General features: G+C 44.0%; 1 protein-coding gene across 1 annotated transcript; it reads left to right on the top strand.

Moving 5' to 3' along the window:
- Positions 1 to 6,162: 6,162 nt before the first annotated feature.
- Positions 6,163 to 10,267, top strand: LOC121285472 (cytochrome c oxidase subunit 6A, mitochondrial-like). Its single transcript, XM_041201920.1, has 3 exons — positions 6,163 to 6,289; positions 8,594 to 8,736; positions 10,013 to 10,267. Exons 1-3 carry the CDS (start codon positions 6,199 to 6,201, stop codon positions 10,103 to 10,105), a joined length of 327 nt encoding a protein of 108 aa, XP_041057854.1. The 5' UTR covers positions 6,163 to 6,198; the 3' UTR covers positions 10,106 to 10,267.
- Positions 10,268 to 20,410: the final 10,143 nt, after the last annotated feature.

Raw genomic sequence — 20,410 nt, 5'->3', positions numbered from 1 at the left:
TCTTCTTCCCACTGTCTCCTCTTTTCATCGCTCGAAATCTATGATATTTCCAAATTTTCTCCGACTATGATGAAAGGCTAAACTTAGCTCTCTTTCTCTCCTTACAGATGCTACCCAACTCTTTCCCAGCCCCTCTTCATTCTTTCACAAGATTTAAATTCCACTAGTTGCCATCTGAACCCATGTCTCCCAAGAATGTTAGCCTAGACCTACTAGTCTAGTGACATTATCACTGCCCCACCATCTCCACTGCTGAGTATTTCCAGAATTTTCTGTTTTTATTGCAGGTTTCCACCATCTGCAGTATTTTACTTTTCAATTCATCTTTCCTACTTGTTTCCAGCTATACCTGGTTGTTGTGTTTTGTTTAATTTATAAATTAACAAATAGAGTTTATGGACTCCTTGTACATTTTAATTTCACACTACGGAAGTTAAGGCATTGACACATCAAGGTTTCTTGATATGCTTGTGCTTGGACCAGCCCATGAAGGTCAGGGAACTGACAGCTGGTTGGTTCTTGGTTTATGGAGATTAGTCAAGCCTGGGGGCAGGGGAAGAGGCCCTAGGTCATGTGAATCTGGGTTATTGCCCTTCACGCCCAGAGGGTGAGCTTCTTTGGCTGAAGAGAAGGTTGCTTGTGTTCAGTAAATCACCAAGAGTGTTTTCTTAAAACAAAAGCCAAATGCTGCGGATGCTGGAAATCTGAAATAAACACAGAAAATGATGTGAAAACACTTAGCAGCTCTGGCAGCATCTGTGAAGAGGGAAACAGAGATAACATTTCCAGTTCTGATGAAGGTCGTACCGGAAACACTATCTCTGTTTTTCTCTCTCCACAAACGCTGCCAGACCTGCTCTGTATTTCCAGCATTTTCTGTGTATATTTCCGATTTTCTGACTGCCTGATATCTCCCAGGGGGAAGCTGAACATCACTCATTCCATTTGACATTATCTCCCACCAGTCTGTTCACCTGCATTTGATGGGGGAGGGAGGAGGCTATACTGCAGCTAGTAATGAGAGCTGTGTTATCCCACCAAACGTGGGCAGGCCCAGCAAGAAGTAAGACCTGTAGGTTTGCCGGACAGGGAAGGTCTTGGTGACTTCCTGAACTTCTCCACAATGGCTGGACAGGGAGGGGCATGACCAGAATCTGGAGGAAGCCCTTCTGGCTCCAGCAACCTATTGGGTCACTGGGAGTGGACGGAGTTGGAGGGGTGGAGAATGAAATTTGTGTCGTTTGTGTGTGTGCCGTATGAGTGATATGTTCAAGTTGGCCTTCGTGCCTTTTGCTACAGGTAATGGTTTGGAAGAGGTTTTGTGGCACAGTGGGTAGTGTTCCCTGCCTCTGAGCCAGAAACTCCTGGTTCAAGTCCCACTTTGGGACTTGATGGCTAAGTAAGGTTGAGTATCCAAAATATGCCAATGGCAGGTGGTAAACAATGGGAGAGATTCCTTGTTAGCTGCATGGTAGAAATAAATTGGAGCCTCTACCATCATTATCCATGACTACAACATGCATGTAAAAGTGCATGTTGCTACAGCAACATAGACTCCTTAGGTGAAGGTTGGTTGGCCAGCCAGACTTGATCAGATTGATGCCAACAGCATGGGTTTTGACTCCCCATTCCAGCTCAGGTGGATTTGGGACCTCCCTCCTTGCACTACCTGTGGTGGAGGTCATGGTACTGTGGGTCAGACCTGCCTTCAGGCAGATAACTCAAGAAGAAGGAGGATTTACTTCGTATTATCTCTCACAACTTCTCCTGCCTAGGCTTTGTTCCCTAACATCTCTCAGTTTTATTTCCCCATCCTTGATTCTGGAGATGAGAATAAGATGTATCTGCATGACTCCAGGCATGTTTAAAAGCAAAATCAAACCTCAAGCCCTCTTTTCTACATACAATTTACCCTCTCCTCCATACCCTTACTCTTTCGCCAAATAAAACTTTAATCATAAAAACTATAAAATATCCATAAACACAATCCAAGTCAACACCCTGTAGCGGTCATAACACAGTTTAAAGACATAATTTCAGGTAAGGTTAGTATTGATACATTTGATCGCTGTGCCTCAGGGATTTTCTTTTTATATTGTGTTACGTATTAGCATTGCCGATCGTACATTCATTTTTGATTAACTTGAATAAAGTGACATTTATTTGAGTTGTACAATTTCCATTAGTCTTACCACCACTACGTCCTCTGTCTCAAACTCTTACCCAAGTATTAGTAATAAGTAATTATTTGATAAATGTGGAAAAACCAAGGACGCACCTTGGTTCCTGGTCCAGCAATGCCTCAATTTTAAAATTCAAATTCTTATGGCCTCATCCACCCTAAGAAACCTACTTCAGCCCCACAACTCTCCAAAAACTCTGTGTTTCTCCAATTCCAGCCTCTTTCACATTCTGCTTCTCAGCGCTCTACCATCAGCTGTGCCATCAGCTGTCTAGGCTATAAGCTCTGGAAATCCTACCTTAAATTTCTCTGTCTCTGTATCATCTTTTTATACTTCTCCTTAAAACTTATCTGTTGCACCAGCCTTTGGTCGTCTGTCCTCATAGCTCCTCCCATGGCTTGGTGCCAGCATTTGTTTGATAACATTCCTGCGACACATTCAGGGACATTCATTACATGAAATGCACTATATAAATGCAAGCAATTGATGTTGAAAAAACAGAACATGCTGGAATACTCAGCAGGTGAGGCAGCATCTGTACAGAGAGAAATGGAGTTGTCACATTGAAAGAAGTTAGAGCTGTAAAAGATTTTAAGCTTTTAAGCAAGTCCAGGGGTAAGGAAGGATGGAGTGCAGGAAAATGGGAAGAAAGAACAAAATGGAAGGTCTGTTAAAGGATGGAAGGCAAGGGAGATTAAATGACAAAAGGGATGATGGTGTAAAGCAAAAGAGAGTGGTGAGGGGACAAGTAAAAGAACAAAAGAGCTTTAAATGGTATTACAATCCCAGCTGATCTTAATACTGGACAAGTCAGATCACAGAGTGAAACCTGGCTTGATAGATACTAACTTTTTTTGAAAGTTACTGAACAAATTCACAGGAGTCTGCTGATGAACTTTTAACACAAAGTATAAAATATTTATTAAACAAGAAAAAATGAACTATATTACACCAGAAAAAAGGTTGGAAAGATCTCGATACAAACACAGGAAAATGATTCAAACTCATATTATTCCTTTTACCCCAGCATTATCTTTAGACATATACAAATTCAGAAAGATAAAACAAATAACCTTATCTATCTTATACTCTAATATTCAGGGTAAGTATGAGGTACATGTGAATTAATAGGTGAACTGTGGTCAGACACACCATGCTCCAAAGTAAATGACAGATGCAACCAAAGTGGATTCCATGGATTTCTCAACAACCCACACAGACATTTGTCACATTGTGAGCCAACCAATTCACTGAAATTTGTCTTTTTCACAAGGGATATGAATCTCCACATTTGAAGATCTTGCCTTGGAATTCTCTTCAAACATTGTTCCCACTCAGATGGCTACAACAAGGATTCACCTCCAGGATTTCAATCTCATTTTTTGAGATTCCTTTCCCTTGGATCTCCAAGCACACTCAAGCTTCACCTTCCAAACACAATTTCAGATCCTCGGCCATGCCATGCAGAACACCACTGCTCCAAAAGGCCCACAGTAAAGAGTCACCAACCTTTGGCTGCCTCCTTGGATCTTCAGGGCTTCTCTTAATTCTGCTTCACTTCAAACCTGCTCTTCGCAGCTCTTTCTTTAATTCGAAGCCTATTGGTCTACTCCTTTCTTTTAACTTGACTTCTGGGACCTCTTTCTGATCCCTGTCTTTGTCTGTGGTGGGGACTTTCTTCTGGGACCTCTCCCTGTTCCCCTCCCATGTCCTGCTCCATGGGAAACTTTCCTCATCAATGGCTTTCAGATTCAGGTCACCTGACCTGCTTCTCACGCCATTTGTTCTTCCTTGCTCTTGCGCAATTGCACAGGGCTGGTTCCCAGTCTGAAGAAGGTAAAATAAACAAACTGGACATGCATGCGGCCATTCCCTGGCCAGCGCATGCACAAGAGGCCCAAGGTTCATTCAGAGCTGGAGTTCCTGACCTCCAACTTCAGATTAAGTATTTGAGTTTCATCATAAAGGAAACAGCTGTCTAAAAAGACGGGGGCAGTGGTGTATGATCTAGAATTTTAGAACTCAATTTTATGTTTGGAAGTAAATTGCCTAATTGAAAGATGAGGTGGTGTTGCTTGAGTTTCATGTGAACATCATTGGAACAGTGTAGCAGTCTGAGATCAGAAAGGTTAGAGTTGGAATGGGATGGAAAATTAAAATTATAAGTGGCTGGATGCCCAGGTGCATGCTTGCAGAGTTAATGGAAGTGTTCAGCAAACCCAATCTGCATTTGGTATCCATAATGTTCAGGAGACCACATTGTGAGCAGCAACTACAGTAGACTAAATTGAAAAAAGTATAAGTTGCTGCTGCACTTGAAGGAAGTATTTGAGACCCTCAATGGTGGGAAAGGAGGTGTGAGAATGGATTCTTTTTAAACTTTGGGGAACATTGTGTTATTCTGTAATGGAGGCTGGGTGTCTGTGTGTGATTTAATTAAGCTGGGCAGAGTTTGATAGGACTGGGGGTTGTGTGGGTGTTGGAAACATGAAAAGGATAGGGGTCATCGGGTTGTTAAGTTTGAAGTACAAGTAAAAATGTTATATCTAACATTTGCATTTTTAGATAAGCTGAGTCTGGGGAGTCAGAGGTGATAAGAAACACGATTGCACGTTGCAGGAGTTCCAAGGTAAACAGTAGTTGGGATATTATATTTTATTGACCCAAAAACAAAGACAAGATGGAAACATGAAATATTTTATATTTGGAAGGTTTTGAGTTTCAAAGAGGTGTGAGAACAATAGAAGTGAGATGAATCGGGGAAGAAAAAGGTATTTTAGAGTTGCCATTGATCTGGAGATATAGAGATAGGCGGAGATAGCTGGAGCGGTTTGAGCTGTCGAGTTATAGCCAGGGCTCTGGGCTGGGAGAGGATGCAGTTTGAATCACCCATCCATGCAAACCAGAAAAGTATTTGGTGGCAGCAAGAGGTTTTATTTTGAAGTGGATTCCACCGCAGAGTGGAAGAGGGTGAAGGTCATGTGGTACAACCTTACTGAAGGTACAGTAGTGTGACTTGTGTAATATTACCGGATTTCATAGGAGACATCTATAAGGAAGTGTTGCCTGGAAGATGTTTATTTCTGGGTTTGAACAAGTAGAGAGTTTTTGGGGGAATGTTTTGTAAGACTAACCTTAAGTGTGTAACTGTAATCTTGTGTGCTTAAATTTTCTTTTATTCTTGCTAAAACTTTTACTTTTAATTTTTAAAATCCCAAAAGATTTGCTGAACCTCTTATTGTTGAAACCTATACATGTTCTTCGTTATCAGAATACGAAAAAAGGTTATGGCCTGTAAACCAAATTTCCCTCTGGGATTTGGTTTGCTCAGCAATTAACACCGGCTGTGGTCATAACAGAAGGTAAAAGGGCAGGCGTTTCTTCTCCTGTGTTGGGGGTGATTGAGGAGTGGACCAGGGGCTCACAGAGGGCATGGTCCCTTGGAAATGCTGAAAAGGGAGGACAAGAGAAGATGTGTGTGATGGTGGAATCAGGCTGGATGTGCCAGAAATGTTGCAAAACGTGAAGGCTAAAGGGGTAGAAGATGAGGATAAAGGCTGGTTAGGAGAGACAGGGGAAGGGGAGCGACTCTCAGTGCAGGAGATGGGACAGACATGAGGCGCCTTGGACGCCCCACCCCCTTCATTTTGGTTCCCCGCCCCCAGTGCCTGGCCTTGTCCATGGAGCCTGACCCCTCTCCTTCAGCAAACCCCCCCCCAATCCCCGCCTCCTTCATTCTGGCCCCTCCCCTTCAGCCTGTCCCGTCCCTTCATCTAGGCCCCGCCCCCTTCGGCCTGCGCCTGCCCACCACATTAGCACATATTAAAACAACGGAAACCAGTATAAAACTAAATGGACCACACCAAATGCACTGATGCCGGATATAAAACCCTTGCTAATGGCTGATAATAAAATTAATGTGATTTCGCTGTGACCTTTGTCCCCCCCCCCCCCCCCCCCCGCTGACGGATAACCGGCCCGCCCCGCGCCTGCGCACTGCACTCGCTCACACAAGATGGCGGCGGTTTGTGCTCGTATTTTGCGCCGGAGTTTCAGCTCCGCGCGGCAGCTGTCGGCCGCGGCCAGTGGCGAGGAACACCAAGGGGGTAAACATGGGGGGGCGGGGGGCGCGTTGTAGCGGGGAAGGGTACGGGCGGTTGGTTGTACGGCCCAAGCTAGCGAGAGGGAGGGGGAGAAGCCGATGTGACCTTGGCCCCGGCCTCTCCCTCTGGCCCCGGCCTCTCCCTCTGGCCCCGGCCTCTCCCTCTGGCTCCGGGGCTCTGCGGTGACTGATTCCCCGGCTTCAGTCGCTGATGCTCAACCCCCAGACTCCAGTTGAGGTGGTGAAGGGAGGCTCCCAGCTTCGTTCGCCCTGTAACTCCGGGCCCGTGGGGTGGATTCGCGGTGTCCCCGGGCCCAGCCTGCGCTACTTCCCGTTATTTTACACATGAGTGCTGTCTGCCCTCCCGCGGTTAAAATGGCAGATCTGACCCCAAATCGAAAAGAAAATTCGAATTTCCTCCATGGAGGGAGGAGGGGGGGTGGGGGGGTAGTTTTCGACGCTTTAGGCTATTTTATCAAATTATCAACGCTTAGAATGAAGCATCCTGGAAGGAAAGAAAGGGTTTGATACAAGGTTGTGCGCTCAAGATTATGGTCAGAATAATTAAAACACCATTTTAATTTTATTGCAGTTTTGTGGTGAAATATGATACTAGTTCACATTTCTTAACGGTGGCTGGGGTGGGCCTCATTTGTCTTCGTCTCCCAATGTTACAAAGGTTAAAATCCTAATGCTGCGAGCAACCCCAGAGTTCTTTTTGGATTCGAGATGAGGGTGGCTACAATGGGGAAGAACGATCTAGATGAGGAGACTTGACGCAGTATGACTGTTTTATTTGGCAATTTTCATCTGCCCTCCCCTGAAGGTTATCTGCTGCTTGCCAATCAAAGCTGCGCTTTCTACACTGTAATTCCCATTATAGCATATGCTGCTTTTTGAAAATTCCATGAGCCTCCCTTGTATTGGTGAGTCCAAAAATTCTCACCTGTTTTGTCCGTCCCTTTTTCAGTAGCCCAAATGTGATCATCTTTAAAGTTTTAATTGTTCAGACCCCTTTAACACTTGGAATTGTTAAATGGATCCAAGCCAGGTGGTGAAGTACGAAACAGGACACAACCTTTTACTTAGGTTTATTCACAGGATGCAGCATTACAAATCTTTGCCTTTTACCTACTAATCTAGTGTTCCAGCAGACTCTTTATATGCTCTTTATTGATAAAATTAACAAAAGCTCCTTTAAAATCGCATTGTGACAAAGGAAACTTATCAAACTAAATTTAAATAATGTTCCTATGGCTCATGATGCTCTCCAGCCCAAGTGGCACCCACTGGCTGCGGAAGGCCTCAAGTGTACTGGTGGATGCCGAAGCTCCCTCTCCAGGGAGAGACAGGCACAAATGTAGCTGCAGAACAGAGGCAAATAGTTGGGTCTAATGCCCCCTCCGTAGCCCACTGCCTGGACCTGTTAAGCAGATTCTTTACACTCTATTTAAAACTCCAAAATAAAATAAATGAATGGTCCCTTAAAGGGGCAGTGGACTCTTTATACTCTCTTGAGCACTGCATTTAATGTCAAATTAAGGGATAGACCCTTAAAGAGCCACTGTAACAAAGACAAAATCAAAACTAATTCAAAATGTTGTTTTGGGGTCAGTGCACCACAATGCCTGGGGTGCCCACCAGTCACAGAAGGTCACGTGTGCCAGCAGACACTGTGCTCCCTCTCCAGGGTCATCTGTTCGCGAACATAGCTGCAGGAGAGGGGCAGAAGTTGGGCCAGACAACCCCCTCAACTGCCTACTGTCTGGGCCTGTTAACGGCCAGGCCCACAAGGACTTGGAATCTGTGTGCTCAATCTTCAAACAATGCCCATCACCTGTGTATCTTTAACAACATAATCAACCAACAATTAAGAGATATTAATTTAATGTTGTCTTTATCACCAACTACTGCTCCCAATAGCTGCAGTATGAATTCCAGACGGTAGTATCCCAGTTGCACTGCTGGGTTGGAGTCTAGTCCTGCCCAGGTGAGCTCTGCAAAGTTGCTCTTCCAGTGGCTAAAAACTTGAATGTTTATAATATGGCAGGTATCCCCACTCTATAAACATTTAAATTAAAATCTTGAGAGATATAAAAAGCCGTTGTTTGACCCTTTACTGCATACATGGTCAAACAGAAGCAGTGAGAGATTGTAGTATTTGTGTCTTATCAGTTTGACTCTGCTTTTGGATTAACTTTGCAGAATAAAAGTTGCTTTGTAATGACGCAACCTGAATGTGTAACGGGCTAAATATATTGTATGCAAGTACATTTGGTTGTAGCATGTTTTCATTTTCCCCCCCCAGCACGTATGTGGAAGATCCTGAGCTTTGTTGTTGCTATTCCTGGTGTAAGTGTCTGTATGTTGAACTGCTACCTGAAGGCGCAGCAGCACAGCCACGAGAGGCCAGAGTTTGTTCCTTATGATCATCTCCGCATCAGGAACAAAGTGAGTACGTTTATTAGATTTGGAGGATTGTTAATAACAAGGGAATCTTGTGCAGTTTATAAAATAACGGGTTATGTATGTACAGCAAGTGTTCAATAAAGTATCAAAATCGTCAGCATTACTTTAAATCAAATTCTATCATACATGAGAACACTGAAGAAAATCCTGTATATGTGAAGTGCAACCTAGTACAAGGAAAATACAAACACTATGATGAGTGCAGGTTATCATGTCACATCTATGGTACTAATTAGTTACAATTGTATTCTGGTACCCTTTGGTTATTCTGGGCCTTGGTCTGTAATGGAAACCTAAACACTTGTATCCTGGCGAAGGTTAAAGATCTAATCTGAGCCATTCCTTTGATCCAGCTGGTGTAATCTGAGTTCTGTGTGTAATATTATATTGGGGAATGGCAACTGGTCTAACCTTTCTTGACTGGATTGTAATCCATTTTCCCTCAGCTGGTTGGTTCCCTTTTAGCGAATCATAACTTATTACTAGTTACTGAGAAATTGACAAGTGAACTGAGGCCTGGTAACTCAAAACAGTTGATTCACTTGACTCCTGACTGGAAAGTTAAATTTCTCTTGCTGTTCTGGGTGAGATAGGTAGAGAGTTGTCGTGAGAGAAGAAAAAGGAGGAATCATTCACCTTGTTTGAGGTCAAAATGTCAAAATCCAATTTATCCAAACTGTGGAGTGCACTTAGTTAAGTAGTTGTCAGCCACTACCCACAGAGAGATTGCTTCTTAATATCATTATTTCATGCATAAATGAAGAAAACTTGACTTAAGTCACCACATCCTCCACTCAGACGAAGTGTACTGGATTCACAGGCTGTGCCAAAGTGGGATGAAGTGTTGTATTGTGATGCTCCATGAAAGTTCCCTCAGCTGTGCTTGCAGAAAAGGAGCATGTGGCAGTGGGGAAGATCCTGGTCTGCTCCTAGGGGCTGGCTTCAGAGTTGCCTGGGTTATCTGGCTAGTCAGTCTGGGGTTGGTGGCGTTTGAGGACACCTGACTCTTCCGGTCTCTCATTTTAAGCAGTTCTACAAGTTGCTTTGTCGGTGCTGCACAACATTCTTCAAATGTCTTGTATATAATAGTCTTGTCTATTGTCATATACTGTTTCATATAGGTGAAATGATGGTTGATTTGAAGCTTGGGGAGGGGGAGCCATTATAATGAGTCCCCAGGCATTTAAAATTGCAAAGTTGGTTTGAATTCCTTCTGGAACAGTCTAACTGATGTACACTTTTACTATTCCATCCACAGCCATTCCCTTGGGGTGATGGGAAGCACAGTTTCTTCCACAATCCCCATGCTAATCCTCTGCCCACTGGCTGGGAAGATGCAGAGGAACACTGAAATTTTGGAGCAGAGAAGACTGGTCCTAAGTTGATGGACCATTCCTTCAAGCCTAAGAGTTATGTAAATGTGTGCATTATTTTAAAAAATAAAGATAAAAGACTTATGAAACAAGTGTTCACCTTTGATGAGGTAACACCATAATAAAAATACTGTGGAAAATTGTCTGCTGCTTTTTTTGCAGTAATAGGGGTTATTCAATCAGATGGGTTGAACTGGCGAAGTACAGGAAATGAATGTCACATGGAGCTTCTGACTGGGTGCCTGTTCTATGCATTGCTTGTGAGCTGAGCATTTTGTAAGGGGTGCAGAATAAAACCAGCTTTTCCATCTGCCACATGACTTCCATTCACAGCAAAGGGGGGGGATATTCACAGCTGACATTTGTTACCATTTGTTCTTAGTTCCAGCAAGAAAATGCTGATAGCAAGTCAAAGGGCTCCATTAAACTTGGACTCATCACTATATAGCTTTCTTCCTGCACCTACTTGTGCACAGTAGAAGGTTGTCTACAATTTTCTCTAGTAAGTTCATAGAGCAGATGTCATTTTATAATGCAGTGTGTGGAATTCTTCAGTCTGACATTGTCCTGCTGTTTCCTAGTATTAAAAAAGCCTGACTCCCCAAAGCCTGTGTGCCATCTACAAGGCAAAAAGTCAGGAGAATGATCCATTTGCTTGGGTAAGTGCAGCTCCACCAACACTAGCTTAACACCATCCAGGACAATGCAGCCCACTTCATTGGCACCCCTTCCACACTCACAGCAGCTGTGTGTACCATCCACAAGATGCATTGCAGGAACTCACCAACGCTCCTTACCCAGCACCTTCCAAGCCCATGACCACTACCATCTAGATAGATCAGGGCAGTAGAGGTATGGGAACGCCATCACCTGGCACCACCATCCTGAGTTGGAAATATATCACTGTTCCTTCTCTGTCAGTGGGTCAAAGTCATGGAACTCCCTCCCTAACAGTACTGTGGGTGTACCACACCACATGGACTGCAGTGGTTCAAGAAAGCAGCTTGCCATCACTTTAAGGGCAATTAGGGATTGTCAATAAATGCTGGCCTAGCCAGTGGCACCCACATCCCATGAATGAATTTAAAAAAGGAGGCTTATTAAAGCTCTGAAAGCTGATGGGTTCAGTTCTGAATGGTAATTTGGAGTTAGCACACAGTTCCAACAAGTGTCTGCAGAGCAGCAGTTGTCGGATGCTGAATAAAGCTTTCTCTTAACCTCACACCTGGTTTGGATATAATGGGTGCCCAGTAACTCTGTTGCTGCATTGCCTAATACAAGTGTACCACAAGCAAGTTTGTTTTAGCTGCAGAAGCACATCTCTTACTGTGGTTACTTTATACATGAACCAAACTTGGGAGCCAGTCTACCAATTAGGACCAAACTATCAATAGGCAGGTGATGTGGAATATGAAGCTGAGTGAGAGCTCAGCAGAGACAAGAAATCATCTTGGTCGAAGTGATTATGCCTTGATGTGATGTGCTAATCCGTTTCTATTCCACACTTACAAAATAACACCCTAATATTATGCAAATTGTATTGCCTCTGGTATTGCTTATGAATGTGGGTGAAGAGTGGATGGCACATTAATGCTAAATGTTCCTGAATGGGGCAAATGCAGCTTTTGAGCCCCATTCTGCGCAGACCCCAAACTGAGTTGTGTTCAGGGAGAGTGTGCCAGCTGAAGACCACAATAGCTGCTTACATGGAGGAAAGAAAGTAGGGTCACTAAGTATTACTTGGACAAATTGTCCCATGTAACTGAGGTCTGCCATAAGACACTTGCTGAACACTTTGTCAGGACTCTGCAGTTTGCACTGTGGCTGACTTGTGTACGACTACTGTTCAATGAGAAGAATGCCCCTACCAGGGATCTTGCTTTACTCTTCGGTTAATGCAAAATTATTTCACTGCCCCCTCCGACCCCTGCATCATCCCGTTAAGCAGCCAGTACATAAAGGCTGTTTCATGTTTTGGCTGCTTTGATTGTGGATTTGACTGGATGTGATACATTGAGTGCCTCTGCTGAACCAAGAAGATGTTCTTAGGATAAAATTATTTGTGGGCTGAATTTCTATGTTCTCTGTCAGATGGCTCTTGTACAAGTAGCTTATGAGCTATTTCTACTGGTCCTGCTCAATCCCTTTCACCCAAGCTCCTGGAACTATCTGTTGAGGGAATCTGCAGTGACATTTTGTATTTCTATATGCCCCCACTGTACTTGGAATTATTACAACAGGTTTCCTGCTGATGGATAGTTTGCCAGCTGATCCAGATCAGAATGATGAAGCCCCTACCTATACACAATGCGGTCAGTAGATTCAATGTTGATTTACTTTTGTTGTCTAGCCACAGTGTGACTCATAGCAACATCATTAATACGTAAATCAGTCTCAGTTATATTTGAACTTTTTTAACTTTCCATGAGATTATTTATGGTCCTGTAACTTAAGACCACTCTCATGAGTGAATCCCAAGTCCCCACACATTTGAGAGTATATCCTTGCCTTGAGATCTACAAGTAAATATGGTTTCCTTAATGTGTAACAGAACCAACAACTGCTGGATTTATGGATCTAAAGGATCTTAGTCCTGTCTTCAAAAGTGGTAAAGGTCTGGTGGTGGTACATTGCAATTCACTTTTACCTGCATGTTGTAGTCTGGAGCTGACATTAGAGGCTCCAACTTTCTTTTCATCACATGGCTGACTAAGAATCTCTTCCATTCTTGCCACCTGTCATTGTGTGTTGGAAAAAATTGTTGGTTGCTACTCAACCTAGACAGGGATGCTACCCACTGCACCTCAAGGCCTCCTCAGTAAAGCATTATGAGGAGGTTTTGCTTTACTGCATTTCCTTTAAGTCTAAAAAGTCATTTTTAGAAAAGGTGAACAAGCGCGTAAATGACATTTACAGCAGATATTCCTTCACATAATTTGAGTGGACAAAATAATAGGATCAAAACCCTAGAACTAAGCTGACACTTTGAGGGGAAGAAAAACTTGTAAGTAATGTTCCTTTTAGTTTCTTACAAAAGCACTATTTTACAAACTGAACTAGTCACATAGTGAGCCAATACCATAGCTTTATTTTGTTTGATTCTTTTAGCCAGCTTTCAATTGATGAAACTTGCAGGATTATATCATTATGGGCTTCATAGGGAAATCTGCACTGCATTTTTTAAAAAAACAACTGCTTCTGCATTGTTAAAAACAAAAAACTGCGGATGCTGGAAATCCAAAACAAAAAACAGAATTACCTGGAAAAACTCAACAGGTCTGGCAGCATCGGCAGAGAAGAGCAAAGTTGATGTTTTGAGTCCTCATGACCCTTCAACAGAACTGAGTAAAATTAGGAGAGGTGTGAAATATAAGCTGGTTTAAGGTGGGAGGAGAGAAGTTGGGGAGGGGGGGGCGGTGGTTGTAGGGACAAGCAAGCAGTGATAGGAGCAGATAAACAAAAGATGTCACAGACAAAAGAACAAAGAGGTGTTGAAGATGGTGATGTTATCTAAGAGAATGTGCTAATTAAGAATGGATGGCAGGACACACAAGGTATAGCTCTAGTGGGGGTGGGGTGAAATGAGACAGGGCATAAGAGGTATGCATTTAAAAATAATGGAAATAGGTGGGAAAAGAAAAATCTATATAAATTATTGGAAAAAACAAAAGGGAGGGGGAAGAAACGGAAAGGGGGTGGGGATGGAGGAGGGAGTTCAAGATCTAAAGTTGTTGAATTCAATATTCAGTCCGGAAGGCTGTAAAGTGCCTAGTCGGAAGATGAGGTGCTGTTCCTCCAGTTTGCATTGGGCTTCATTGGAACAATGCAGCGAGCCAAGGACAGACATGTGGGCAAGAGAGCAGGGTGGAGTGTTAAAATGGCAAGCGACAGGGAGGTTTGGGTCATTCTTGTGAACAGACCGCAGGTGTTCTGCAAAGCGGTCACCCAGTTTGCGTTTGGTCTCTCCAATGTAGAGGAGACCGTATTGGGAGCAACGAATGCAGTAGACTAAGTTGGGGGAAATGCTGCTTCACTTGAAAGGAGTGTTTGGGTCCTTGGACGGTGAGGAGAGAGGAAGTGAAGGGGCAGGTGTTGCATCTTTTGCGTATGTATCGGGAGGTGTCCTAGGTGGGGGTTGAGGAGTAGGGGATGATGGAGGAGTGGACCAGGGTGTCCTGGAGGGAACGATCCCTATGGAATGCCACCAGGGGGTGTGAAGGGAAGATGTGTTTGGTGGTGGCATCATGCTGGAGTTGGCGGAAATGGCAGAGGATGATCCTTTGAATGCGGAGGCTGGTGGGGTGATAAGTGAGGACAAGGGGGACCCTATCATGTTTCTGGGAGGGAGGAGAAGGCATGAGGGCAGATGCGTGGGAGATGGGCCGGACACGGTTGAGAGCCCTGTCAACGACAATGGGTGGAAAACCTCAGTTAAGGAAGAAGGAGGACATGTCAGAGGAACTGTTTTTGAAGGTAGCATCATCAAAACAGATGCAACGGAGGTGAAGGAACTGAGAGAATGGGATGGAGTCCTTACAAGAAGTGGGGTGTGAAGAGCTGTAGTCGAGGTAGCTGTGGGAGTTGGTAGCCTTGTAATGGATATTGGTGGACAGCCTATCACCAGAAATTGAGACAGGTCAAGAAGGGAAGGGAAGTGTCAGAGATGGACCATGTGAAAATGGTGGAGAGGTGGAGACTGGAAGCAAAATTAATAAATTTTTCCAGGTCCCGACGAGAGCATGAAGCAGCGTTGAAGTAATCATTGATGTACTGGGGAAAGAGTTGTGGGATTGGGCCGGAGTAGGACTGGAACAAGGAATATTCCACATACCCCATAAAGAGACAGGCATAGCTGGGGCCCATGCGGTTACCCATAGCCACACCTTTTATTTGGAGGAAGTGAGGCGAGTTAAAGGAGAAATTGTTCAGTGTGAGAACAAGTTCAGCCAGACGGAGGAGAGTAGTGGTGGATGGGGGATTGTTCAGCCTCTGTTCGAGGAAGAAGCTAAGAGCCTTCAGACCATCCTGGTGGGGGATGGAGGTGTAGAGGGATTGGACGTCCATGGTGAAGAGGAGGTGGTTGGGGCCAGGGAACTGGAAATTGTTGATGTGACATAAGGTGTCAGAGGAATCACGGCCTCTGCATTGTTCCTGCTTCCACAGCCACATCTTCCTTAGCAACTGTCTCCAACTCCAATTTACGGTGGTCTCCTCTACATTGGAGAGACCAAACATAAACTGGGCGACCGCTTTGCAGAACACCTGCGGTCTGTCCGCAAGAATGACTCAAACCTCCCTGTCGTTTGCCATTTTAACACTCCACCCTGCTCTCTTGCCCACATGTCTGTCCTTGGCTTGCTGCATTGTTCCAGTGAAGCCCAACGCAAACTGGAGGAACAACACCTCATCTTCCAACTAGGCACTTTACAGCCTTCCGGACTGAATATTGAATTCAACAACTTTAGGTCGTGAGCTCCCTCCCCCATCCCCACCCCCTTTCTGTTTCCCCCTTCCTTTTTTTTTAAATTTTTAAAAAAATTTTTTTTAAATCTTTTATGCTCTCCCCACCCCCACTAGAGCTATACCTTGAGTGCCCTACCATCCATTCTTAATTAGCACATTCGTTTAGATAATATCACCAACTTTAACTTTAACACCTATGTGTTCTTTTGTACTCTTGTTGTTGACATCTTTTGATGATCTGCTTCTATCACAGCTTGTTTGTCCCTACAACCACACCCCCACTCCACTTCTCTCTCTCTCTCTCTCTCCGCCCCCCAGACACACACCTTAAACCAGCTTATATTTCAACTCTTTCTTGGACTCGAACTCAAGTTCTGTTGAAGGGTCATGAGGACTCGAAACGTCAACTCTTTTCTTCTCCGCCAATGCTGCCAGACCTGCTGAGTTTTTCCAGGTAATTCTGTTTTTGTTTTTGTTTTGGATTTCCAGCATCCGCAGTTTTTTTGTTTTTATCCAATTTACTCTACGTGGATTCCAACTGAATTTCCACTCTTTGTTGTTTCAGATGCACCTATGACCACAGAAATCTCCGAGACATCCTTGAACCACTGTTCACACCACATCTTAAGTTCCAATTTCAATGCCATATGCTGCCGTATGCACACTGTCAACCTCTCTTTTAAGCAGCACCAACTCACTCTACCTCAAAGCTGTCTGGTCCACAGTTTCATTTCATTCATTACCTCATTCAGTGCTTTAACAAAAATACTTTTATATCTCTTTTTCAGGTGTGAAGGATTGCAAGCTTCAACAGCTCATGGGCACCAACACTCCTCCAGATCCTTTCTCCCCTTCCCTCCAACCCCATCTCTTTGAATCTCAACCTTGCAATGTATTTATAATACCCACTGACCTTCCCCTCTCTGACACTGAACACTCTGTCCTCCGCAAAGGCCTCAGCTTTATCCCCTTACATCCCTACCTCAATGAATTTTGAGCTCAACACAACGCTGAGCTCTTCTTCCATCCCCTCAGTCTCTGTGCCCACTTCTTAGGCCAGATGACCCCCTCCCACACAGCTGCCTTTTACCTGTCTCTAATTCGTACCCTCCATCTGGGCCCCTCCCTTTGGCCTTTACCCTCGCTAGACTTTTTCATTATGAACTGGCAGCGTGATATCAGGCATCTCAATTTCTCAACTCTCCTCATTCACTCTGACCTATCTCCCTCTGAACTGGTAGCACTCTATTCTCTCAGGACCAACCCTAACATCGTCATCAAACCAGCTGACAAGGTGGCTCTTTTGTTGTCTGCTGTTCCAACCTCTACCTAGCAAAGGTCACTTGCCAACTCTCTAACACCTCCTACCACCCCCTGGACCATGACCCCACTAATGAATAGCAAGCCATTATATCCAGGACTGTCACTGACCTCATCTATTCTGGTGAGCTTCCCTCTATAGCTGCCAATCTTATAGTCTCCAAAGCCCAACAGCTGGTTTCTACCTGCTTTCCAAAATTGAATAGACAGCACTGCCCTGGTTTCAGCCTGTTTCTTCACTTCAACTACATCACTGTCTCTGGGTCAAAATCCTGGAACTCCCTCCCTAACAGCACTGCGGGTGTACCTACACCACATGGACAGCAACGGTTCAAGAAGGCAGCTCACCACCACCTCAAGGGCAATTATGGACGGGCAACAAATGTTGGCCCTACCAGCAATGCTCATTCCTTGAAAAGATAAAATTTCCAGTTTCCTGGCCCTAATCTCTGTCATATACATGATGGGCTGAATGGCCACTTTTTGTGCTGTAACTTTTCTATGATTTAAATTGTTTTCTTTTCACCATGGATGTCCAAGGGAATCATCCTCTGCCATTTCTACCACCTCCAGTGTGATGCCACCATCAAACACATCTTCCCCGCCCTCCCCTTTCAGTATTCCAAAGGGACTGACCCCTTTGCAACACCATGGTCTACTCCTCAGTTACCCGCCCTCCCTTTCCTACAGCATCTTTCCATGCAAACACAGGAGATGCAACACCTGCCCTTTTACATTCTCTCTTTTCACCTTCCAAAGCCCCAGATACTACTTTCAAGTGAAACAGCAATTTACTTGCACATCCTTCAATTTAGTATACTGTATTCTCAGCTCACAATGTAGTCTCCTCCACATTGAATTCATCAAATGCAGACTGGGCTACCGCTTTGTGGAACAACTCCATTCAGCCTGCAAGCATTGCCCTGAGCTTCCTATCGCTTGTGATTTCAATTCTCCATCTTGCTTCCACTCTGACCTTTCTGTCCTTGGCCTGCTGCAGTATTCCAATGAAACGCAATGCAAGCTTGAGGAACGGCACTTCGTCTTTCAACTCGGCACTCTACAGCCTTTCTGGAGTCAACATTGGGTCCAACAATGTTAGATCAAAACCTCTGCCTCCATTTTGTTTCCCTTTTTTTTAACTGGTTCAGTTTTTTTCTGGTACCTTGATTCGTTCACTTTGCATGTGAACAGCTGCTATCCAGCCATTCATTCCTCACCTGCACATATATTTGTTTCTTTACCCATTACCAATCCCTTTCGCTTTTGTACCATAAAACCTTTTGTCATTTCATTTCTCCTGCCCTCACCCTATCCCAGACCTTCCGTTTTGTTTTTCCTCATCCCTCTTCCTTTCACATGTTCAAAATCTATCACATTTCTATTTTTCCTCAGTTCTGATGAAGGGTAATTCTGTTTCTCTCTCCACAGATGCTACCTGACCAGCTGAGCATTTCCAACATTTTCTGTTTTTAGTTCAGATTTCTAACACCTGTAGTATTTTGCTTATGCACTGTTAATGGGTTTAAAGGGACAGTCATTAATTGAAGCAATTCTCATGCAGCAAGAACCGGACAAGATCCAGGCATGCACTGATTAGTATTTATGCTTCACAAGTGCCAGACAATGACCATCTCCAACAACAGAGTAACCACATCCCTTTGACATTCAATGGCACTGCCATTGTCGCATACCCCACAATCAACAATCTGGGATCACCATTGACCAAAAACTTAACTGGATCAGCCCCATAAAAACTGTCTACAAGAGCAGGTCAGAAGCTGGGAATTCAGCAGCAAGTGACTCAGCTTCTGACTTCCCAAAGCCTGTCTGCCATCCACAAGGCAGGTGTCAGGAGCGTGAGGGAATACTCTGCACTTGTCTGGATGACGCAGCTCCAACAACACCCAAGAAGCTTGACACCATCTAAGGCAAAGCAGCCTATTTGATTGGCACCCCATCCACCTCCTTAAACACTCACTCCCTCTACCATCAATGCAATGTGGTTGTTCTGATACCATCTACAAGATGCATTGCAACAGCTTGTTTAGGTTTCTTCCACAGCACCTCCAAAACTCAAGAGCTCTACCGGAAAGGCATGAGTACATCCCATGAATTAATAAAATTAAAGATAAAAATGTCTCATTTTGTTTCACTGTCCGAATGTGCATCATACTACACTGATTACCAAAACTCCTACTTCATCCTCATGTGTCCAAAATGAAGGCATTTTACATGAGCAAAACCTGGGTAATCCTGCCTTTTAGATCTCACTAGAGTCATTGGAATCCTCTTCTGTCATGCAAGCATGTTGGCTGCTTATTCGCAGTATTCAGATCTGACTGATGCATCTTCTGCAAGTTTGCTGACTCCATCAAATTCGTAACAATCTGCATTCTCTCCTTGACTAGCATTTATTCACTTTGCAATCTTGTTGCATTTAAAGCACAGAACTATAGGAGAACCACCCCTCTGTGACATATTGGGTTTCACACTCTGACCAATTGGGTGCCAAACAGCCTCCTTAATTAATGAATTGTCTATTTTCACATTTCAGCTGTTTGAATGATTTTCCACAGAAATAATTTGGGAAAAGAGTTACCTTGAATATTTTCTTCATCCAATGTAACCCCCTATATTTGTTTCTCCCTCAAATGCTTGACTAGTTTCCCCTTAAATACATCGATACTATTTGCTTCAGCCACTCCCTGTGGTAGTGAGTTGCAAATTCTCAACATTCTTTGAGTAAATAAGTTTATTCTGACTGCCAAATTCATGAACAATTAATTTTATAGCCCATAAAAAAGTGACAGCTACATCCTGGATTTGAATCACCAATAGGTCACACATCAGTCAAAATACAAACTGAACTAATCACTTACAGCAGCTACAACAATATGCCATATAACGTTGTATTGAGACAGCCCTAGCGCAGAAATTCTATTTTAATCTAACTATTCATCTCTGTGTTCACAAAAACTGAGCAGTAAAATTACAACTCAGGATGCAGCCCATATTCAAAAGAGGACCATGATCTAGAATTGCAATGCTGGCTGTTTTTTTTCATTTATTCATTCACAGGATGTGGGCTTTGCTGATTGGACCAGCATTTATTGCCCATCCTTAATTGCCCTTGAGAAGGTGGTAGTGAGTTGCCTTCCTGAACCGCTGCAGTCGGTGTAGATACACCCACAATGCTGAGAGGGAGGGAGTTCCAGTAACAGTGAAGGAACGGCGATATAGTTCCAAGTTAGGATGATGTGCGGTTTGTAGGGGGGCTTGCCCTTTGGAGGATGGTATCCTTGTCCTTCTGAGGTTGTGGGTTTGAAAGGTACTGTCGAAGGAGCCTTAGCGAGTGGCTGCAGTGCATCTGCTGCCACTGCATTGGTGATGGAGGGAATGAATACTGTAAAGTCCCTCCTTTCGTGACTTCCTTGTTTGTGTTTTCACTTAGCCGCTCTTGTACTTTGTACACTGCGTCGCCCATTGCATGAGCAATG

The sequence above is a fragment of the Carcharodon carcharias genome, chromosome 13 (genome assembly GCF_017639515.1).
Source record: "Carcharodon carcharias isolate sCarCar2 chromosome 13, sCarCar2.pri, whole genome shotgun sequence".
In the NCBI taxonomy this organism is placed as follows: domain Eukaryota; kingdom Metazoa; phylum Chordata; class Chondrichthyes; order Lamniformes; family Lamnidae; genus Carcharodon; species Carcharodon carcharias.
The sequence above is the reverse complement of the archived record's forward strand: the minus strand, read 5'-3'. Positions and strand labels throughout refer to the sequence as shown.